This window comes from Macrobrachium rosenbergii, chromosome 30 (genome assembly GCF_040412425.1).
Source record: "Macrobrachium rosenbergii isolate ZJJX-2024 chromosome 30, ASM4041242v1, whole genome shotgun sequence".
Taxonomy (NCBI): Eukaryota; Metazoa; Arthropoda; class Malacostraca; order Decapoda; family Palaemonidae; genus Macrobrachium; species Macrobrachium rosenbergii.
This window is the reverse complement of record NC_089770.1, coordinates 19,102,081-19,122,080: the sequence shown is the minus strand read 5'-3', so window position 1 is coordinate 19,122,080 and position 20,000 is coordinate 19,102,081. Positions and strand designations below refer to the sequence as shown.

Here is a 20,000-nt window from a genome sequence, read left to right as displayed (position 1 = left end):
AGCAATGGTAAGCACTGTTTCTGGCTGAAGTGAACATTGTAAGTGAACTTTATTTAGAACCGTTACCTGACATATACGTATGCATGTACAGTATGTATGTATGTATGGAATCTCACCTGACACTGGGCTTCCGGATCTGCATAATACCCAGGAATCTTATCACTGCAGGAGAAGGAGAGCCCAGGTGGAACTTCAGAGTATGTCGGATAATCGACTCCGGCCGTTCCCACGACTTGTCGACGAACCTGAAGACAAAGAATAATAATAATAATAATAATAATAATAATAATAATAATAATAATAATAATAATAATAATAATAATAATAATAATGTTTTCTTTTCACAGAAGTATCATCGACAAAACGTCAGCCACCTAAAAACATTGTCACTAAATTAAAACTCGTCCGAATTCACATTTTTTATTATTATTATCATTATCATCACAATTTTTAAAAATTACGAATCAATGAATATGATGACTGTGAATAACTGGGTAAATGCACGCTTGGGCCATTGGATAATTAAGGTTAATATATAAATGGGTCAGTGAATGACTAGGCTAATGAATAAATGAGTTGATGAGTGAATGAATGTATAAATTTATGAAATGAGGATTGAGTGGAAATTCAGAATGCTGTAGGGTTATAGGAACTGTGGAAACCCAAAGCAAGAAGTGCCTTCCAAAGCTTTGGAAAACTACTACAGATTTATTTTCCTTGAGTCTTTCAGACCTCCTGTTTCGGCATTAAGCCCTACTTTTATCATTTTCCAAGGGTTCATTGGAAAAGGAATCCCAACAATATATGTCGAATTTGAGCATTCATTTCTGTCAACATATGTGGATATGTGTGCATGTATATCAAGATGTGCATTCATTCTTATGCTCATATATGTTTGCCCAAACGCACGTACTTCGTCTCTGGAGACATGATTCGTTGTTGCATGTGTAGACACTACGTCTTAGCAGACGATCACTCTTGACAGGTTCACCATTCCAACATGAACTCAACTCGTAACGACGAAGACCTTTTAAGCGGATGTCGCAGCGTCCTTGGCAGGGTGTAAACAAAAGCTCATTTCGGGAATGGGCGAGGAAAAATTGTCGCATTTTTCCTCCTTCCAAGATGGCGGCGCCATTGTCTCATTGGCTTCGACAACGGGCCACTTCATCAGCTGGTTGTGATGTAGCAGCCTGACAGCAAGGACGTATTTACCACGTCCGTAATAATATGTGGCTTATTTTTTCTTCCTTTCTTTGTATTCTTCGATCCCTTCATTTCTCCAGCAAAGAGGCTTCCTTATACCTGTGTTTGTTTGTTTGCATGCATGGCTCTCATTTTCTACCTATTTGCACAATCACTGAAAATTTTACTGAATTCACAGATGGCGCTATCACTTGAAAGTTCAGTGTGATGTTCCGCTTTTTGAAGGTTTGCGGTGTAGTGAATAATAATGATCCAACACTATGTTTTCCTTCTTGAAATATCTAAAAGTTCCACAGTCATTTACGTATTTAAGATTATACATAAGGGAGCTTTCACGTTTTGTTGCACATCTCACCAGCAAAAAAAAAAAAAAGTATGTGAAGATTAGCCACGTAATCAAGAAAAAACGTAAACTTTGATGAAACAATAACAAGAAATTGTCTGGTCAAATAAGGAATTCACAGCTGTTAAGTATATGATAAACTATTGTTAATCTGGTAAAGAACTTCGTAAAAGCCTATTCCAAATTCTCAAAGATCTCTTGACAGCTGGATGACTTTAATGCTTTCTGCTTTTCAGTCGTATACTGGAAGTAAGTGTTCTTAGTCAGCTTCGGTTTCCGCAACAACATCGGATTTGCATTACTGACCTGTTCAGTTCTTGTTATTTTTTTTTATCATTGTTCACATCTTGTTTTGTCTGCTTAGTGGCTAATTTCAAGCTATTCAAGTTATAGCAGATAAGGCAGGTCAGATTTCTTGTAAGTGTTCATTTTGGTTGCGCTTTCCCTAGACATGCTATGTACGCCATTCGGGGTTCTTTACAGACAAAAATCGTTGATGATTTTTCATAACATTCTATATAGAAGGCGTAATTTCGTCATAGGAATCTGCAAGAGACAAACGTTGGACAGCTACGTCTACAAGAAAAAGAGATAAAAAAAAAGAAGCGACTAAAGAGTAAAATGGAGCTGAAGGCACAGGGGACACTGCTAAGAACCTTCAGTGCTATGAACTCCATTAAGTATCCTCCAGTTTCCCTTGTCCTGTGAAGGGTACAAAGTTCACTGCTGTTGTTCTAAATATTGGTCGTGTGTTATAATTACTATGTAGAGGCAAAAGTACTGAAAGTTCAAGTTCGTGCAATTTTTAGTTTACCTCCAAAACGCATCCACCTGTACAGTGGTAAAGAAAAACAAAATTCCATTTCAATAAATAAGATATCAAGAGATGATCTTATCGCATACAGCTAACTGCTGTATGCCTCATAATTTTAGAGTTCCATTTTCTCCTAATGCAACTATTCCTCTAACTCTAACCACCATTAAGCTCCGATCCATGTCTGTCTTAACTTATGCTTCCATCAAATAATGATCAGATATACGCCCAGCCACTCATCTTCTAACCATTACATCCACTCTGCACTAATGCATAATCTAATGAGCCCTTTTCTTATCATGTTCTCTTTCTCAAGTATACATATAAATATCTTTCTCTGAAAACCACTTATCCCCTATTTACTCCAGGAACATCCTCCCACATTGCCATCCAACACCCACCTTCGCATTAACATCACCTATCACAACAAACTTTCATGATTCTCAAACCAAGAATGACATAGACTCAAACTCCCCCAAAAGCACTCTTTCACTCTCATTCTTTTCCAGCCAGGCGAGTACATACTTTCTATTACCGCCATCTCTCCCACCCCCTACAATCCTCGACCTAATACATTTGTACTCTTTTATCTGTCCCAAGCAACTTTCGGACACATAATGCTATGCCCTTTCCTAGCTCTACACTTTCAGCTGCATCAGACACAACGAACCTACGTCCTTCCCATTCCTGTACACACTGCCTTTACTTAGCTGTCTCTCTAACAAAGTGCGCAACCTTCTCTGCAACAAATCAGCTGTTATGCAAACTTTTTCTCTACCACTCACAGCCATGCATAGTTTTTTGTGCAATCATTACAGGGTATGAGGCTGCAAACTTACATGCTTCTAGCCATTTTGGTGACTTTTAAGACACTGCAAGATATTGAGGTTATTCTTGTAATTTATCCCAGCTTCTACATGTATGAAAATATGGAAGCCATGGGCCTTGTGTGAAGACTGCCATCTGCCATTTAGGAAGCATTTCTTCCCACCAAGGGGTCCACCACCCTTCACTGATCACTCCCATGCTTTGAGGGTACATGTTAACCGTACTCTAAACCACTGGCACTTCTAAGGTCAGCAAAAATTAAAACAAAGAGGTTGCACAGCTTACTAGCACCACAGTAGCAGTCCACGTTAAAATATTTACTTGACGTTTATATATATATATATATATATATATATATATATATATATATATATATATATATATATATATATATATATATATATATATATATATATATATATGAACAGAGAGAGAGAGAAGAGAGAGAGAGAGAGAGAGAGAGAGAGAGAGAGAGAGAGAGAGAGAGAACCGAGTGGTCACAGTCGACTGTCTATCGTTGTTTCTAAACCAAATGACCAGGTTCGAATCCTGATGGAGCAAAAACGTTTATTAATTATAATTCCCTCTCAGTGTAAGGTAAAGCCATCTGGATATTAAACATTTGTGGCTAAATATACGTCAATGTAAACAAGTCACGTGTGTACAAATTACAAAATATTCATATATATTATATATATATATATATATATATATATATATATATATATATATATATATATATATATATATATATAGATATAATATAGATAGATAGATAGATAGATAGATATAATATCCATGTATATATATGTAAATTTATATTTGTGTATGTTTAAATACTAAAAATTAATGAATGTATGTTGAGGCTCGTAAGTTTCAGAGGCTGCAAATGCAGTAGCCTTAACATCTCTGATTTTTTAAAAATTTAGAGAGTATTCCCATGCTTGGTGATAAAACAAAGGCATGTCTTATTTTCATACGCATTTTACTACATTTCCCTTCATCATGCTTTTCACACTTTTCATACATTTTGCGCCATCGTGATCATGTCGCATCCCACCGTAATTCCACTTCAAAATACATTTCTAATCCCACCACAAAAATTAACCTACAGACGCAAAAAAAAAAATGCTATAAAAAAAGGAAACGGTAAATAACTCTACCACTGACCTGACAAAGGGCACAACTCTTAAAATTCCACGTGATTATGTAAATAACCTTGAGAGACTTTTTTTTTTCAAGGAAAATGGATTGCTGTAATGATAACCGGCCATTGTTTATGTTTCAGGAGCGCGTAGGTGAGACCTCTTATCGGCGGGCACTAGAATTAGCTGGCGCATCTTGTGATCATCACAGCGTATTCTTTATTGGGGTAGGGTTTAATTTCTTTAAAGATCGGGGTGTAAAGACGGTTAGGAGAGAGAATTACTCACAGAAATTATGGCTGTAAACTTAGGATTTGAGAATTCTGGGAAAATCTTGAAATTGTCAAGGGAAATTCTTTGTTGCGGTATATCACTGAGTTTTCAATGGAAAACCATACCATATTTGGGGTGGGGAGGGTTGGGAAAGATAGACAAAGAATTATGGATAACTATTCAGGTCTGGTGACAAAGGCATATCTATTTAAAAACTACCAAGACAACAAAAGAGGTAATGACGAAGGCTATAAAATACTTTTCAAGATATAAGGACCTTGAAAAATGACGCAGATGAATGAATAGATGGTTGACAGAATATCAACGTAATAATTACGGAACAACACGAAAATTGTCTTGTCGAGCACTTTTCTCTAATAAGCCTTAACGGGGTATGAATTTTGACAATTATATCAAGTTGGAGGTCTTTGATGTTAAGTGTGCATTTACTCCAAGCTGCTAAGGGGTGTAGGTGGGTAGAAACATGGAAGCCAATTCCAGAAGGTACCACTTCAAGTCTATGGGAGGGGTAGGATTAGAGACCATTCCCAAACTCGTTCCACCCATCCCATGTAAAAGAGGAAGATCGAGCAATATTAAAAAAATCTAAGCATTACTGAAACTTGCAACTAACTTTAGGGGCTTACTATAGGCCGCGATGGATCACAGTAGAATGAGTAAGAATGGTGTTATGGAAATATACATAAGAAAATGCTGAACAAAGGGTGTGATTTAGGTTAGTCTACGAAACAACCGTAATGTAGGCTACATTATCAAATCCCTTTTGACTGTAAAGAATTTATTATCGAGTGAACGGATCCCAGTAATGTAAAATAGTTAAAACAATGTTGCCTAAAATATTACTATACTTGGGCCCACTAAAACGCCACTGAGCGTGAGGTTAATTCCTTCAATGTTGGAGAAAAAAACTTGCAACAAAATTTTGTAGCATCGGGTCATATGTATACTGTATACAGTAACATTTCAACTTATCAGACCTCAACTTAGCGAAATTATGTACTTACCAGCTACCATTTTATGATTATTTTTCCCTAGGCTGCAGTTTTAGATGCGTTATATTTTCAGATATCTCCCTTATATTGAATGTTACTGTAAGTGTAAAAAGCACAGGTTAGTTTTGGGTTAGGAAGAATGCGGGATTACAGTTAGCCATCAGATATAGGGAAAAGATTAAGTGCAGGCTATAATATGGGATCTTTGTTGCTTAGCGGACTTTGCCACTTATCAGAAAGGCCAGACCCCCAAGTGTCTGCTAAGTTGTGGTGTAAAACATATATGCCCTTGTAAAGTTCGGTCACAAGTGCAAGGAATGTGTTTTCATGGACATTCCTTCAGAGGTGATTTCAGCTCTACCTCCGCCAAGCTTGGAATGGAATGGAATGGAATATAGAATTTAGGGCAAAGGCCAAGCACTGGGTCCTATGAGGTCATTCAGCGCTGAAAGGGAAATTGAGAGTGAGAGTAGAAGGGCTTGAAAGGTGTACAACAGGAGGAAAACTTCGCAGTTGCACTATGAAACAAAGTGTGAGTAGAGGGTGGATAGCAAGATGGGAGAGAGAATATGAGTGGAGATACAGTGAAATAAATAAAGGGTTGCAGCTAGGGGCCGAAGGGACACTGCAGAGAATCGTAAGTAATGCCTACAGTGCACCGTGTGAGGTGCACCGACGGCACTACACCCCTAAGGGGGCCAAGCTTGGAGACTCCATTTCTGTTAACTGTTTCCCATATTCTGATAACCTACTCTACGACAGACAGTCCTATTGCTTATTTAAAAACTGAATTTATTTACCCTAATAATCACCCTGTCCATAGCGCCCTAATTTATTTTTTTTTGGGGGGGAGGGGGTTGGATGGGATAAATAAGGGTATTTGGGTTCGCGGTCCTGTCGTCCTCCGCATTAAAAAAAATTGACTTTGTTCTTTGCATAATTACCTTGATAACAGACAAGTCTAGACACCCGTGGTTATGTGAAGAGCCACTTTTTGTACTTCACACCTGAGGAAGTGCTTTATGGCGATTTTACCTCAAGTGTATGAGACATCCGGTCATTTTCGTACTAAAAATATATACCTTTTACAATAAAAAACTGTCTGGGAATGCATGGTAACTTCGTGACATCCTGGAGAAGTGGCCTGTTCACTAATTTCGAGGGAATGAAAGATGACTCCCAGTCATTCAAGGACACCTTGATTTGATGATAGTAAGACTCAAGTTGAACTCCCTCCTTCCTCAAATGGTAGCAAGACCTTCTAATGCTCCGTGGGAGAAGTCAAATGTGAGTTAAACGCTTCGCATCACGCAAATTGCTAGAAAATATGTTGATGGTTAAGACTCTGAGAATCCGTTTATTGAAACTGCCCGAGAAAATCCTTAATGCAGTGCCGTCAAATCATCATTATCGCAAAATAACAAATCGGCATCACATTTAAGTGGTCTGTGAACGCAACCGAATTACCGAGGGATTTTGCCGCGTAAATTGGGGACTGAAGACCTCGCGGATGTTTTAGCACGCTTCGTAACGCCGGGCAATTCTCTCCTAATGGGACCTGCAGCCGCTATTACCGTCGGAAGATGTCCCTGGGCAGGAAATTGCAGGATACAGGCTGATGCCCTTTTGTCTTCCGACGATGCAGGAGGATTAGAATGGCTCGCAGACGTGGGATCCGATTGCGTGGCGTCTCGGAGGACCAGAATGTAAAAACGCGCCGTTACGTCCGGGGTCATGACGTTTATTGTCGTGTTGGTTTTGCGGAAGACGGAGTGCTTGGAAAGTAGACTTACAAAAGTACTCACGCCAAAATGTGCTCACAAACACCATTTTCTCCCCTCGGCAAACTTCAATTACATTTTTTTTCTTTCTGAATTCAAGTCTGGAAAGTTTTTGACGAGAAATCCAGCATTTCCGGAACTCGAATGAACTGATGATGGAGGGTTTTCCTGTAAGAGAAGAAGAAGAAGAAGAAGAAGAAGAAGAAGAAGAAGAAGAAGAAGAAGAAGAAGAAGAAGAAGAAGGGTAGGAGGAGAAAGAAGAGGGGGGTGAGGGGAGAAAGGAGAAGAAGAAAAGACAGACTGAGAAAACTAAGAGAGGCGGATAACCTTCTTATCATTTCTGTACCATCTATTTCAATTCATTCGGACCTATATACATGAAAGAGAATGGAGAAATAAAATCGAAATAAGGATGGGAGGGATAAAAGAGAAGACGGGCGTGTGAGAAAAAGAGTAAACAGAAGACTGACGAATTATCACTAAATGATTTATACATTCCTGCTCTTTCTCTCTCTATCTCTAACACCGAATGATTATATTTTCATGCTCTCTCTCTCTCTCTCTCTCTCTCTCTCTCTCTCTCTCTCTCTCTCTCTCTTCACTAAATTATTTAGGGTTTCCTGCTCTCTCTCTCACTAAATTATTTATGCTTTCCTGCTCTCTCTCTCTCTCTCTCTCTTTCACTAAATGATTTATACTTTCCTGTTATCTCTCTCTCTTCACTAAATTATTCATATTTTCCTGCTCTCTCTCTCTCTCTCTCTCTCTCTCTCTCTCTCTCTCTCTCTCTCTCTCTCTCTCTCTCTCTCTCTCAAGATGATGAACATCAATTTAAGAGATAAACTGAGACCCCCTTCATAAAAATATCGTAAAAGAGGCCATTATGTTAACTCCGAGGCATCTGGGTAAATGGCCTCGAATTTTACGACGGTGTAATGAGCTAACGTTAAAATAACGAATCTAATAGACATTTACAGTCAGGCCTCTTTGTTATTCGGCCGATCTTTCTATTTGGATATTTTCAAAAGCATTATTGCAACCGCAAACTCAAGTGTGGAAATACATCATGATTAATAGTCTATGACTTTCAATAACCTCGACAATTTCGAAGACAGAAACTCGATATCTGAAGCACAATAGGTCCATGATGAAGGAACGAACTTTCAAGAGCGCCACTTCCGTCACTAAAAGGCTTCTTCGTCAGTCCAAAAGCGCAAAAAAATAAAAGAAAAAATTGTCAAATTTTCTGGCTACTGCAGGAAAATACAAGTTATTCGGGTTGGCATTTTCCCGATACATAACCGAGTACTGGGACCTTTCCCTGAAAAAAGCGGGACGCCATATCTTAAAAACTAACCGTAGAATTTTCTTGAAAATAATCTCGTTATGTTTCCCACACCCAAATTACAATAGAAAAACCACTCAACCTAACCTAACCTAGGGGCATGGCAAAAAAAAACCGGGGCTGGTGCAATATTAGTAGACAACTCAGGAATTTGCCACCGGGTGGATCATATGAGCCCCAACAGGAACCTCCAAAAAATAAAGGATGATGACGATGATTATCATGATGATGATGATGATGATGATGGTGGTGATGATACGTATCTCGAGTTGATTTCCAAATTTCCAGTGTCCCTAGGTTAAGGTATATTTGTAATACGTTGGTTATCATGATTGCTATGCATACTTCGAAGGTTATAATAATAATAATAATAATAATAATAATAATAATAATAATAATAATAATAATAATAATAATAATAATAATAGAGAAACAAATTCACAGTTATGTATGGGTAAAAATACATTTATAAATAAATCTAAAGAGAGATTTATTTTTTAATGTATTTGTACCCATGCATAAATGTGGATTTGTTTATCCGTTTTAAGACATGCAACTATGAGTATTTTAATAATAATAATAATAATAATAATAATAATAATAATAATAATAATAATAATAATGGAATATAAAATTTAGGCCAAATGCCAACCACTGAGACCTACGAGGTTTTCAATGCTGGAAGGGAAATTGAAAGTAAAAAGGTTTGAAAGGTGTAACAAGAGGAAAACCTCGCAATTTCACTATGAAACAATTGTTAGGAGAGGGTGGAAAGACAGATGGAAGAGACAGAATATGAAAGGAGGTACAGTAAAAGGAATGACAGAGGTTGCAGCTAGGAGCCCAAGGGACGCTGCAAAGAACCTTAAGTAATGCTTACAGTGCACCGCGTGAGGTGCACTGACAGCACTACCCCCCCTATGGGTATGATAATAATAATAGTAATAATATTTCACGTTCAAAACCTCGTAGTTTTCCCCTAATACTCAACATCCGTGGAAAAATAATAAATTGGACTTTTCACAACCCAATTCTGAAAACGTTAGGAAAATTTTACAAATAGTATTAGAAATAGTAAATGTTCTGATAGTAATTTTGTCACTAATGCTGTCAGCATTACTACTACTACTACTACTACTACTACTACTACTACTACTACTAATAATAATAATAATAATAATAATAATAATAATAATAATAATAATAATAATAATAACAAATATAATAATAATAATATCTTACAGTAATAATAATAATAATAATAATAATAATAATAATAATAATAATAATAATAATAATAATTATGATCACAATGACAGTATTATCATCATAATTTACCATAACTACGACGAGCTTATAAAAAAGTTAAATTAGTTTCTCTTTTCTTGAATTATACAGTATTATTCTCCTATGTTGCATTAACGTATACCGCCCTCTCTCTCTCTCTCTCTCTCTCTCTCTCTCTCTCTCTCTCTCTCTCTCTCTCTCTCTCTCTCTCTCTCTCTCTCATGAGCTTTTTATTTTTATCTACATGCCGAATCAGTTTTTCCTCACTCCAACTCTTGCGCTCTCTGTCGTGTAAATCGTAGAGAGCCGTTCATATAACATCGTTTTTACGTAGGCCGACGGTAAAGGCAACCTAATGTCCTAGACGTTAAGGAGACAAGATGGAAAGAGATAATAAGAGAGGGCTAACCACCACACACACACACACACACACACACACACACACACACACACAGGGAGAGACTCACCCTTGAGGAGGCGACGAAATAGACAAGGTACGAAGTGACCACCACGACGGCCGCTAGGTTTGCCCTCGGGGACGCCATCCTGGAAAGAGAGAAAGGAGGGCCTTTTGATTATGAAGGCAGGCAGCACAGAGATCTTAGACGCCATCTTGGAAAGATGAAAAGGACGCCGTTGTACATGAAGTGAAATTGATGCCTGCACCTCACGTTACAATGTGAGGAAATGCATTTTTCATTGTTTCTTGGAGGGTATTGCAAGCTGGTGTACAGTTCATACTTCCTGCCACGTGATAAACAAACAAAAGATGCCTGATGCACATGCAAGCATAAAGTTGTGCAAAATAAGGGATAAAAACGAGGAATATACTGTCAGATGCTTCCACGCCGTTTTTTGCCTGGAATCCATACTTTAGTGCGCGCACATGCTTTTTACGCAACGCTCAATTCTTTTATTTTTTCGGCGTCCTTTTCGGTCCCAACTGTAGCCCTCTGCCTTTTACTCTTCCTCCATTCCATTTGTTCTTCATCTGACAAAGTTGGCCTACTTCTTTAACTCTGCCTCGTACTAATTTCCACCTGCCTCCACCCACCCACCCTCATCCATAAACAAATCCTTGGGACAGGCCTATGAGAACCTACCAATGTGACTGTAGGGTAGTTAAACTACTGATAACAATCTACGGATGTCATTCAGAAATGGACCTATAATAATCGAAGAAAGGTATAAATCGATATGCAAGAATTAATTATAACTACAATTAAGTAACGGCATGAACACTACTATGTACACTGACAAACGAACCTCCTGAGTAATACTTACCCAACTCTTGTATAGTCCACCTTTTAAAAAAAAAATTCAAATTGTAGAGTTGGTGATCAACTTAATTCAGGAATGGAGCGACTGTTAAATATATGACAGATGGAAATTTTATGAAATCAAAAACGATCAGAGTTAATATTCACTTGAAAGTGCTGCCTATAGTTAAAAATGGAAGCGAAGCAGTGATGACTGATGCTACAATTAATGTAATAAGGGAGACTGAATTAATGGCTTTTGTATACGGAAAAAACTATTACAGCAAAGTCTAAGACTTTCTTATTTTACCAAGAGGTTATTTTCCATAAACAAGGGTGGCTCCAGAAAAATGGGGTTTACCAAATTTGAAATGGGAGAAAATGAATGGAACTTGTTGAAACTGACTGTCTGCAAAGTATAAATGGAATAGGAATAATCGAATAATTAAACAGCTGACATACAAAGTCTGTAAGGGAAGTATGTTACAGATGAATAAAAAATGCCGTGGTGGTTTTTTTACGTTAGGGAGAACAGAAGAGGAAGGATTCTACAAAGGTCCTAAAATTAAATGAATGCGACATGCCATTTAACCGAGAAAATTAACATAAGAGAACCGTAAGTTCTCCTGTCGCACAGTCTAATGGGAAGGATACCTCACAAGTTCACATCTATCTCAGGCTTGTATTACGACTCTTGCTGATCTCCTAGGGCAGAAGAGCGCAGAATTTGAGAGGAAATGGAGAGGACATATAAGCCTGGCTTTCCTAAGACAAATAGCAACCATCTTTTACACCTGTTGGATGCTTGGAAAGGAAAAATAAAAGCATTCTCCTCCCACTGCCAGATGTGAGACCAAATGGCGATGGGCGTGGCGTTTACAGCCCTACCCAGCGATGATATTGCAAAAAAAAAAGAATACAATATTAAGTCTTGGGGTACTGAGTGAGCGAGGGTGTGGTCCGAAACATAAAGAATTGTATGATAGCAGATTAATTTCTTTAACGAGAGGCAGCTGGATATATTGGCATTTAGTGGGCCAGAGGTGACAGAAATTGATTGCCGAAAGCAATTTGTTTCCAAAGAAGTAATTTTACAAGTGTACCTAGAAAGAGAAATGATGAGGAAACCTTTGATAGATTATCCGTTAGCACATTGAACTGATGAATGGAAAAATGATAAGGGAATGGTAAAAGGTATATCTGATTACTGTTTGATTGAAGCAAAGGTTAAGATAGACAGAGTTCAAGTTTGAAAAGATTGGGTGAACATGTGCCTGTAAATGTACATAAGATAATGAGTTTGAAGGAAGTGAGAAGAGTATATGGAGATAATGGATGAAAGGTGGAAGAAGTAGATGATGAATACTTAAAATTGGAAGATGGAGTAACATAGTTAGCAGGGAGAGTTTTGGGGACACAAGTAGTTAAAAGGAGGGGATAAAACCAGTAAAAACCAGTAAGTAACAGGATGTGGAAATCAGAGGTTACTTGAAGACAAAACTGAATTATCTGCGGTGCAATTGCAGGAAAGACAAGGTCAGATACCGACCCACAAAAGTTTAAACTTGGTAGTCAAGAAGAAAAAGAGAGAAAAAGGATTAACTTGAGGAAAAACTTAAATTCAACAAGCTGCTAACAGAGAATTAACAGATTCCAGAATAAAAGATGCAAATGGAATGAAGCTAGTTGAAGTGAATGCAGGCCTAGGTTGATGAAGTGAATATTTTAGAGGTTTGTCTTATGTGGATGATGTATAAAGGCAGATCTGGATAATGCAAGAATGCAAATGTAAATCTGAGAATGCTTGAGGAAGTCACTTTTAATGATGTAGCCCCGAAAGAGGGACAAAGTCTCCAAAAGAGATTCTCAACACGTCTTCAAAATACTTACTCGATCAACCCAGGGTTGCAATTAGTAGCTGAAAAAAAAATGAGTTGGCGTTTGGATGAGGAAAAGGTATCAAGGAAAGGGTGGGAAGAATAATAGTAAAATTGCTTAAGAATAAATGTGATACACGAGACTGCAACAAAGACATAAGGTTACTTTGCATACCTGGGAAGGTGAACGATGCAACTTTGATGAAATAAGACATATTGATAGGGCAAGAAAAGTGTGCGTTTAGACAGAGGAGTGTGTGGATCAAGTGTTATAAAAGTTATATCAGCAATTATATCAGAAGTCTGAAAATAAAGGCAAAAGTCTTGTAATAAGTCCAATAGACAAGCAATGTGAAGGGCACTGGGGTTGTCTGGCATAGCATATAAGTTGTAGTTGCTGAGAGGAACTGAAAAATTTTACGGAGGAAGTAAAGCGTGTAACAGGATGCATCAAAAAATGTAATTGAGACCATGACTGTTCTGGTACAAATGTTGGTCTGAAGCAACAGTGAATGTCTCATGGGCTGTTCAATTATATGCATGAATGCAGTGACACGGGATTTCAAGGGACATTAAAATAAAGTACAAATTTATATGATATGGAAATTATCCTGGAACGGAGTGTGGAATCACTCATATTTGGAGATGATACAGCGATGCTTGGGGAGTGTGAAGAAAAACTGCAGACACTCGGAAAAGAGTTTGAAACTATTTGTAAGCGAAGAAAGTTGAGAGTAAATGTGAGCAAGAGTAAGGTTATGAAGATAAAAGGGAACAAAGATCACGGAGAAATCAGTGTTAATATGGATGGATGAAGAATGGATTCATATAAACATCTGGGCATAAATATAACAGATGCCAGCAGGCAAAGAGATGTGAGCCAAAGAAAAGGTAGTTAGTTAGTTATAAATGATTTGTTTAACCAGACCTCTGAACTCTTTTAGGGTTCTTCTCGGGCTGGGAAAAGAAAGAAAGGGTTGTGCGCAAAAGATTAGGCATAAACTTGAATTATCCATGGAAGCCAAGGTGCAAAAATATGAATGGAATGTTGAGCCGTTTCTCCTATATGGAAGTGAAATGTGGGGTGGTGAATGTGAGTGAAAGTAAAAAGGTTGAAGCTGCTGACTTGAACTGCTTTTGGCCTAAGTAGAAACTGTAAGAAAGTTGAGAGGACCGCTCAGGTGGAAAGAATGGACAGGAAGAAGGAGAATGTGTACAAGATAGGGGTGAATGGCGCAGTATGTATTGGGGGTTTGCGTGCTGCTGTTGAGCCTTCAGTGCAGGTGTATAAAGCCGTTAATGTTGTTGAAGTCTTAATGCACAACAGGTTCAACCATGATTCACCAGTTTAAGTCATATGGATATATATATATATATATATATATATATATATATATATAATATATATACTCGATAGTCAGCTTCATGCGCATGCGCGCACACGTTTGGACTCACACATGTAAGTGAATATGTATGTACTCTGCCATATAACTTTTGCATATTAAAAATATATCTAAGTACATGCTTGTAGGTGTGTATTTCATACTAAATAGATCTATATAAGCCTACTTTTGTACATACAACACACTTGCGCACATACTTTCATACACACACACACACACACACACACACACACATATATATATATATATATATATGATTATTATCACTTTTGTACGTGATTCACTTATCACACATTACCACAGGTTAAAAATAAGAGACGGGGTGTAGGTCCTGACCGGTTTCGACTTTATTTCCAAGCCATTGACGAAGGACTGATACAGAGTATAAGAAGTCATAAATATATATACTACAGGAACAGTACTGACGAACATACACAACCGTTAGAGACTATGTGTGTGTGTGTATGTAAGTATATATATATGCGCAAGTGTGTTGTATGTATAAAAGTAGGCTCATATAGATCTATTTAGTATGACTACACACCTACAAGCATGTACTTGGATATATTTTTAATATACAAAAGTTATACGGTAGAATACGTACATATTCACTTCCATGTTTGCGCGCAAACACGTGTGTGTGCGCGCGCGCTTGTGTGTGCGTGTAAATGGGATTACAAGCATGAAGTTGACTATCGAATGCCGTAAGTAATTTTGGTATTTTAATTTTTAAATATTTACCTCCGTGAAAATAGTTTTCCTGGACCGTCAATCATATTATACATAAAATCTCATGGATAATACTCCTTATAGCAAACAAACTGTTACGAATAAAAAAAAATACACATTTTAAAATTTTATTATACTGATTTTTTTCGTTAAAAAAATCTGTTAGTTTATTATATATACCACACAAGTTGGATAATACAAGTATGTCACCAACGACAATTTGCAACAAAATAAAAATCATACATGAAACTGAAAAATGCAGAAAAATCACGGTTCAAACGATTCAGCTCAAGCACTGCAAGTGTTCCCTAAATAAGGTTTCAGTCACCGAACATCAACAGAGGTCACCTCGACGTCAGATAAGGTCACTTCAAAATTGGAACCCACCCTACGATAACTTCAGCCAACAAGACACCCCCCAACCCACGCCCCCCTCTGTCCCGATGCAATCACAACCAATCCTGGATCTTGAAATGTCACCAGAGGGCTAGGTGAGGACCTCTCGAGGTCAAACGAGGTCACCTCGATGCCGAGCACCCCCTTCGCTGCACAGGCACCTGCCTAAGCCTTACCTTCAGATCTCCAGTCGAAGCGTGTGGGAAAGAGAGACTGCGGAGTGGAAGGAACCTACGAGTCTTATATATACCCGTCCCGGGTCATACATCTCGTAGCCCTCGTGCTTCTTCCCACCCACTACCCATCCCAGAACCTACGCCCATCCCAGAAACCCACGCCCACAACTTGGACTCATTCTAAACGGCTAAACATTCTAACATCCACTGTGCTCGCTTCGACCACATGGGGTGGGACGCTCCTCATGCATTCACACCTTTATTATTCATTTTGTCCTATGTGTCACTATCTAAAGCAAAACGATTTATCAATGAACGATTTATATATATATATATATATATATATATATATATATATATATATATATATATATATATATATATATATATATATATATATATTTTTTTTTTTCCTTAGGCAATGAACGACCTATCTTTCTCTCTCTCTCTCTCATAAAGTAATGTACGACCTCTCATCTCTCTCTCCTAAAGCAATGAAACCTATCATATCTATCAATCACTCTCCCTCCTTAAGTAATGACGACCTCTCATATCTCTCTCTCTCTCTCTTTCTTCCTCTCTCCCCCCTAAAGCAATTAACGACCTATCATATCTCTCTCTCTCTCTCATAAAGCAATGAACGACCTCTCTCTCTCCTAAAGCAATGAACGACCTATCATATATCTCTCTCTCTCCTAAGGCAACGAATGACCTATCATATCTCTCTTTCTCTCTCTCTCTCTCGCTCTCTCTCCTAAAAGCAATGAATGACCAATCATCTTTCTATTCCGTCTATATCTATATTTCTCTCCCACTCTCTACTGAAACTATGAATGACCCATCATCTCTGTCTCTCTCTCTCTCTCTCTCTCTCTCTCTCTCTCTCTCTCTCTCTCTCTCTCTCTCTCTCTCTCTCTGCTAGTAAAGACCTTCAGCCTTTCTAATGACATTATAAAAAAATAAATAAATAAAATCAAACTAAAACATATAGACAAACAAGCAACCTCTCTGCCTGCACTGCTTGTACACAAGTCTCCCACCATCTCTTGCCACCGCGCAACTGGGTTCTATTCTACCCCCAGATGAAATAAAGAGATGTTACTCTTTGGTATTTTAAAAGCGCTGAATACTTACCTTTACTCGTTGTTTTGATTTCATATTTTCTCACTAACTAGTTTTAAGTGACCGCTTTAAATGTTTAAGAGTTTATGAACTGAACTGAATTGAATATAGAATTTAGGTCAAATGTCAAGCACTGATGCCTAAGAGGCCATTCAGCGTTGAAACGGAAATTGACAGTAAAAGGTTTGAAAGGTCTAACAGGAGAAAAACCTCGCAGTTGCACTGTGAATCAATTGTTGGGCGAGGGTGGAAAGTAAGATAGAAGAGAATATGAATAGAGGTACAGTAAAAGGAATGAAAGGGGCTTCAGCTAGGGGCCGAATGGACGCTGCAAAGAACCTTAAGTAATGCCTACAATACTGACGGTACTACCCTCCTACAGGTTAAAAAGTTTATGTATCGTAATTTAGTAATTGTTGCGCATTTATTTACTTAAGCGATGGGGTACTTAATTCACTTGTTCAGTTAAGCATAATCCACGATACTTATCTGTCCTTAACTTGGTACCAAGTGACCTGTCTACTTATCGCATTTGATTACTTATGTAACAAGGTCCTTACTTTACCTGTGTATTCTTTTTATATATATTTACAAAAAGTAATCGTAAACTTATCTTCGCTTGACCTGAGATCCTAAATTTACCACATCTCTTCTGGAACCCCAACAGTGTATTATCATATTTCACTTAAAAAATAATGAAATTTCATATTTATCCATTTCTCAAAATAACGTCTCCATTAATTGAACAGTTTCACCCCTTATTTAATATATATTTGCTATATCAGCCTCTACCTTAACCAGTCCATTATTTAATCATTCGTTTTTATTAATCGCTTTACGTAACGCAAGCGTTAAATTACCTGACAGGCTCATTAGACAAAGGGCGGATATGGCGCGCAAAACTTCCCCGAGAACAATGGCTAATTGAGTGGCAGAGTCTCTGTAAGACTTTTTTGGCCTTCGCCCAGCTTCTGGGGACAAGAATTTTTCTCATGTCCCCCGAACTACGTGCAGTCCTATACACTACTCTGAGCTGTGGATTCTAGGTCTTTCTACACTTTGCTATGAGCCGTGGATTCTAGTTCTCCCTATATCATAGTCTTTATTTATATATTTTGTTGGATGTTGTTACTTACTTCTCTCTGCCTTTATTTTTTTTTTCTTACTTCTCGTGTAAGGGGCTTCTCCTCTGTGGAGCTCTGTCGTGGAAATTTTGGGAATTTTTTGTTTTTTCCATAATATAATGATAACAAATGTCCATATATTACTTTAAAAAAATCATAATAAAAATAATAATAAATCCCTGTCAAAAATAAGATTGTGTAAGAAAAAACACTGACCGCAACTATTCATTGAAGAGACATCAGTATTCAGCATTATTTTAATCAAAAGAAAATTGTGACAAAACGATTACATGCACAAGTCCATTTACCATAGACGAAGCTGTTTCCCATAACAGGGGGACGAAGCTGTTTCCCATAACAGGGGGTAGCTCCTGAGAAAATAAAAGATAATGATAACTGACACATTAATTCTTCTGATTCTGAATCGTGGACTAACCCCAATGTTTAGAAGACTGCCAAAACACCAACCGCTTCCCACACCCGCACAGAAGGTTCGTCAGTTGTGTGCCAAGCTCTGTACAGAGACACTGCGTCATTCTCCTCTATCTCACACACACTTAAGCTGGTATTTGAAGTTAAGGCCTTTCTTTCCAATATCTCTTCGACCAAATTTATCCATCCTCCTTTCTCCTCACACCTTTTATTACTCAAACAATCCAACTTTAGTTTCAAACTTTTTTCATTCGTCCCCTTAAACGAAAATTGGTTCATCAATCATTTCGTCCTTGGCTTCCGTAGACACTAAGAGCCTCTACACCTATATTATGACTTGCATCTACTCTCACTATACCAGCATCCACTATATTTACCCTTAAATAGCTACAGGATAAGAACCAACCACTGTCATTCTTCCACAATCATTTCTCCTCATAACCTCACAATTGCACTCAACTTTCTCCTCTCGCAAGCACTTTCGAAATCTTTCACTAGTTTCTTTAGTTCATCTTCACTATCTCCAGCCAGTAGTGCATCATCTGCAAACATCAGCTATTCCACATTTTCTCAAACGAAGACTTTGCACCAACATCCACTGTCCGTTCTGTCAACTCTCACGTCACTCAATCCATGAAGATATCAAAAGGCGATGTAGCCATGAAACAGCCCTTTCTCGCTCACTTTTGTGTAAGAGCAGTCATGGCCCTGTTTGCAAATTCAAACATGCACTGCATGTGTATATATATATATGTATGTATATATATATATATATATATATATATATATATATATATATATATATATATATATATATATATATATATATATATATATATATATATATAATTCTATTAATTCTTTCAAGCTAGGGAAGGATTTTGCCTCTTCATAAAGTAGCTGATGATGCGATTAACAATCACCTATGAAAAATCTTACATCATTACTGCAATCGCATGGACGTTTCTGAACAATTAGTTCCTTCGGAAATTGAATGCACAACGAATGAGAAGATATATATAAATACATAATATATATACATACATATATATAAACATATACAAACATATATATGTATATAATATACATATATGTGTGTGTCTTTGTGTGCATATACATATATTTATATCTATATGACTTAAACAAGATATCAACATCACTGAGTGTCGAAGCAAAAATACTCTGAGCAATCTTAATTACAAACACGTTAAAATTTTTTATTCACAATGTCCCCAAAAGTATATCGAAAAAGAAGTGTGTAAAATGAGAAGGGTTTATTTACAATTACTCTATGTACTCAGCAGCAGAGGAAAAGTCTTTCCTGTCTGCTTTTTAAGCATCCTAAGAAACCCATTTTCTTGCATTTTGAACACGTGCTTTGCGGTATAAAACAGAAACCAGTCGAAACAGAATTCGAAAAGATCTTAAAATAATATAAAGACCATCG

General features: G+C 37.5%; 1 protein-coding gene across 4 annotated transcripts in view; it reads right to left on the bottom strand.

Moving 5' to 3' along the window:
* The window catches only part of LOC136855109 (U-scoloptoxin(01)-Cw1a-like), a 47,808-nt gene that overhangs the window by 6,007 nt on the left and 21,801 nt on the right, over positions 1 to 20,000 (bottom strand). For 3 of the 4 annotated variants that reach the window (XM_067131942.1, XM_067131945.1, XM_067131943.1), the window contains exons 2-3: positions 10,503 to 10,581; positions 117 to 245 (exon numbers count right to left, since the gene is read on the bottom strand). In XM_067131942.1, coding sequence (XP_066988043.1) covers positions 117 to 245; positions 10,503 to 10,580 — 207 coding nt within the window. In that variant the 5' untranslated portion in view covers position 10,581. Of the gene's footprint in view, positions 1 to 116; positions 246 to 10,502; positions 10,582 to 15,875; positions 15,910 to 20,000 lie in introns of those variants that run through there. The other variant, XM_067131941.1, reaches the window with a different exon arrangement.